At 33.1% G+C, this 4,192-nt stretch overlaps 2 protein-coding genes across 2 annotated transcripts in view; both read right to left on the bottom strand.

Annotated features, from left to right (window-relative positions):
* The window catches only part of LOC101490718 (uncharacterized), a 2,383-nt gene extending 1,184 nt beyond the window's left edge, over positions 1–1,199 (bottom strand). The window contains exons 1-3 of the mRNA XM_073367843.1: positions 631–1,199; positions 295–409; positions 7–221 (exon numbers count right to left, since the gene is read on the bottom strand). Of these exons, the coding sequence (XP_073223944.1) occupies positions 7–221; positions 295–409; positions 631–707 (407 nt within the window). The 5' untranslated portion in view covers positions 708–1,199. The remainder of the gene's footprint in view (positions 1–6; positions 222–294; positions 410–630) is intronic.
* Positions 1,200–2,497: 1,298 nt separating this feature from the next.
* LOC101490058 (subtilisin-like protease SBT1.7) overlaps positions 2,498–4,192 on the bottom strand; it is a 3,123-nt gene continuing 1,428 nt past the window's right edge. Inside the window, exon 2 of the mRNA XM_073366964.1 lies at positions 2,498–4,192. This exon is cut by the window's right edge and continues 11 nt beyond it. Within this exon, the coding sequence (XP_073223065.1) occupies positions 2,832–4,192 (1,361 nt within the window). The 3' untranslated portion in view covers positions 2,498–2,831.

The raw sequence follows: 4,192 nt of genomic DNA, 5'->3' as shown, positions 1-4,192 counted from the left end.
ATTCCTGAAAGAAACAAAGCAAGCTCGTCTTTTTCTCCTTCGTCCAAACACACCCATGGTTTAGATTCCTTGCTACCAATAGGGTTGGATTCATTTAACGAATCTTCAATTTTTCTTATCTTATCCTTAATAGCAGTGATAAAATCTTGATGCCTATTTCTTGCATTATCGCTTGAGCTTTTGCTATAACTCCACCTCACTTCACGTTCAAATTCCTCTAACTGTGTTTTATTTCACACCAAATTATCAATGGCCTCATTATGATTATCAAATTAACTAGTATGTTGATCTTACCTGCCATTTAGCAGTTCCAAGAGTAGTGAGTAAATCTCTTCGGAGTTCATCAGGATTCCACATGTTCGAAGTATCTTTTGTAGCATGTATCCATGTCCTATATGTAGATTCCATCCTTCAAAAATACACATGATAAGATTATGAACACAAATAAATTAACCTCAAAATATCAAGCCTTAACATTTTCTTTAATTCAAAATTCAACATGGCATAGGAAAAATGTAATACAGAGTACAACAACAAAAATACATTTGTATTCTTTTCCAAAAATCAAATAAAATTACTATTGAAATAAAACAACGCAATAATAATTGGAATAAGAATGAAAATTGGTACCTATCTGCAGATTCCTGAACTTCTTCTGCAACATGAAAGAATGGATCTTTTTTCCACCGATCAAAACTCGACCCCATGAATTAAAGTGGGTCGCTTGAATTGAAATTTATAATAATGATAACAATATCGCTAAAAATGAGAAAGTTGACGAACAAAATTGAAATCATAAGTGATGAAATCAGCCATCAATGATAGTAATGAATAACGCAACGTTAATTGAAAAGCATAACAAAAAATAAGATAAATTGAATGAATGGACGCGAGAGAACAGTTGTTGTTAGTTAGATGGTTGGGAATGAAGAATGTACGAAATGTAAACAGGACGAAAGTTATTGTTCTTTGTTACATTTATTTATTATTTTATTTTGCACCATTTTTATAATTTTAATTTTGAGTGTAGTAGTGAACGAAAGTTTCTCCCGTGCAAAGGAAATAATGATGATATGTGATAAGCAAGAAGGGTCGAATGCGTAATATCTGCAAATGCTACCAATGTTAGCGGTCAACAAAGTATTGCCTTATCCATTCCGAGGTCGTTTTGCAATATTCTTTAGGAGATAAATGAAAAGGAAAACATATATACACTCTCCTTTTATATATTACACTCTCCTTTTATATATTATGATATATCCGATGATTTTTTACCATACTTATTCCTTGGAATAAAATTCGTTATCGTATTGATATATATTTTAAATATTAAATCATTTTTAAAATGTTATTGATATTATTAAAAATTAATATCTCATTAATTTTTAATAAATAAACTAATTTTGGTGTATCCCATTTATATATTAAATAACTTCATATTGATGTTCAATTCTATAAACATGATATATGTAATAGTAATTTTTAATTTATAATTTAAAAGTTTATAATTCGAATATGTAAAATAATTATTAAATGTATCATAATATTAAGTTTGATACTACAATATCAAATAGTCCTAGCCCTATTTTATAATATTTATTAATTAATAGTTCATGAAGTGTTGACAATCGTTATAGATCGAAATTTAAGTGCACAAGCACATGTGCTTTTCACCCTTCCATAGACAATCACCGCCTAAGCCATTGAATAAAATTTTATTTAAGATTGAGATTTAAAGTTCTTGTTTTTCATAATATATATATATATAAAAGCAAGATACTGTTGTCGCTAAATACTATTGTAATTAGTAAATTTGTTTATCCATAATTATTTATATGTATATTTATAATTTTTATACACTCATTCATCTATTCATTTGGTCTCTGTCTCTGTCAATCTATCACATAATTTTCTTTTATCAACTTCTCTTTCAAGGTAAACATTTTTCTTTGCATTTATTACTTTCTACAGTGCTATTTGAAGACAAAGACATAGACAATGTAGATCAACACCGTACGTAATATTTAGACCGCGTACGGGTGTGTGCCCGTAATTCAAAGGAAGGGAAAACAATCCGATGAAAGAGAAGAGTATTATAAAAATAAAACCGTACTAATATACTGTGTTAAGTTGAACCATATATCAATTATATATTAAAATTCTTAATTTAATTAATTTTAATAAATATTATAGTAATATATACGTGAATAAATTAAAAAATTTATAAGATTATTATATATTTTATTTTTGATTATACTGTAGAATTTGTGATCAATTTTTGTATTAATGAAAATATTTTTTATATTTGTTGGAGCCTTGTTTATATGTGATTGATTTTTCTTTTAATATTTTGAAAATAAAGTTTAGCTAGATTAAGGAAAATATATATTTGGGAACAGCAATTAAAAAGTTTTAATTTTACCATTCACTTTACAAAAGCGAAATCTCAAATTTTAGTTACGTAAAAAACATTAGAAAGCTAGATGAGTCAATAATATAATATGGCAATATAGGACATATAATTGCATGAGAAGATAAGATAAACAATTCAAAGCCACTATAACACTGTTTTGTTTTATGCACAATTACTTTTATTTATTCCTTATATCACTGTTCACTTTAACCTTCCCCTAACGATTAGAAACAACATCAAAGAGACTTAACAACTTTTTCACCAGCCCTTGGCTGTGTTCCGTTACGCTCCACTCTGGGCCCAAAAGCATAGCATTACAACTTAACAAGCCCAACTTTAATGGGCCACATTTGCAAGTACTCTAAGGCCCACAGAGCTGGTGAAGCCCAGACAACAAGCACTACAAAGCCCAATAATCTCAAGTCCAACTAAACGCAATTGGACTCACAACCCTATGCTTCCCATCATTCCATTCCAAATAACCAAAACTCGTAGTTCCCGAAGGCATCGAACTGCACGTGAACCGCACGGTATAACCCTTCTTCTCATACAGTTCTTTAAAACTAATCGTCTCCGGTTCCACCACTACCTTCACCGGCGAAGAACCCACCGGTAACACCACCACCGAAGCTTTATAAGTTCCCGGAGTTCCAACATTCGTTAGGACCCTATTATATTCAACACTGACCGGTTCTGATGAACCACCACCAATTCCCGAAGCAGTTTCAAAAGGAACAGAAAAAGAAGGATAGTTAAAATCTTCAACCCTAAATTTCTTCTTTGGATCGCACGTGTATTCTCTTCTCGCTGCAAGTTTGATTTGAAACGACGTGTAGTTTAACGCACAGAAAAATCCAAGATAATCGTCCACGTTGGCGTCGTAAACAAGACCAGGATCAAGGGCGGATACAGGGTCCGCGTGTCCCGATCCGAAATCGAAAGGCGTAGCGGATTTCCCGGTTGCAACATCTTCGATTGTTTGTCCGTTTTTATAAGAGGTGTATGCTGTGGTCATTAGTGCTGACCGTATAGAAGCGGGACTCCAATCAGGGTAAGCTCCTTTTAAAATTGCAGCTAAACCACTCACGTGAGGACACGACATTGAGGTCCCCGATATAATGTTGAAACTCACGTGCCTCTTGTCTAGTGTTAAACCGGTTGGTCCAACTGAACCGGTCCAGCCGGCTAAAATGTTTACACCCGGTGCTATTAAATCCGGTTTAAGAATCTTTGGTGTTAGAGCATTTGGTCCTCTTGAACTGAACGCTGCTACAACCGGTGAAGGTTGAACTTGTAAATGTGTTCCACCAAAAACAATTTTAGCTTTTGGATTTGGTGAATTAAAAACATAATCTTTTAATATTGTGCTTGATTTTTGACCCAATGATGCTGCTGGTAGAAGATGAGAGTCAGCAATTAACTCCTCACCATACTCTTCATTGTTTGCTAAAATCATTCCAATTCCACCAGCACTTTTCACAACAAGACCCTTTTCAACTCTTGAGTTTCCACCTCTTTCACATACAACAACTTTGCCTAAAACATTTGAAGGGGTTAATGAATCAGGTATACAAAGATACCCAACTGATGAATTACTCACATTACCTGCATAAACTAATGGTAGCAATGTATCAGTTAAAGGTTTTCCATTGTAGAGTGATGCACCTGTGTATGTTTTTCCGTTTCCGAGTGTTATGTAAGCCGGGAAATCCCGATCGATTGTTCCGGCTCCGACTGTTGTTATCCATGGTGCTACATTTGACAAATTTTCAGGACTTG

Source organism: Cicer arietinum, chromosome 4, assembly GCF_000331145.2.
Source record: "Cicer arietinum cultivar CDC Frontier isolate Library 1 chromosome 4, Cicar.CDCFrontier_v2.0, whole genome shotgun sequence".
In the NCBI taxonomy this organism is placed as follows: domain Eukaryota; kingdom Viridiplantae; phylum Streptophyta; class Magnoliopsida; order Fabales; family Fabaceae; genus Cicer; species Cicer arietinum.
This window is presented reverse-complemented; position numbering and strand designations above follow the sequence as displayed.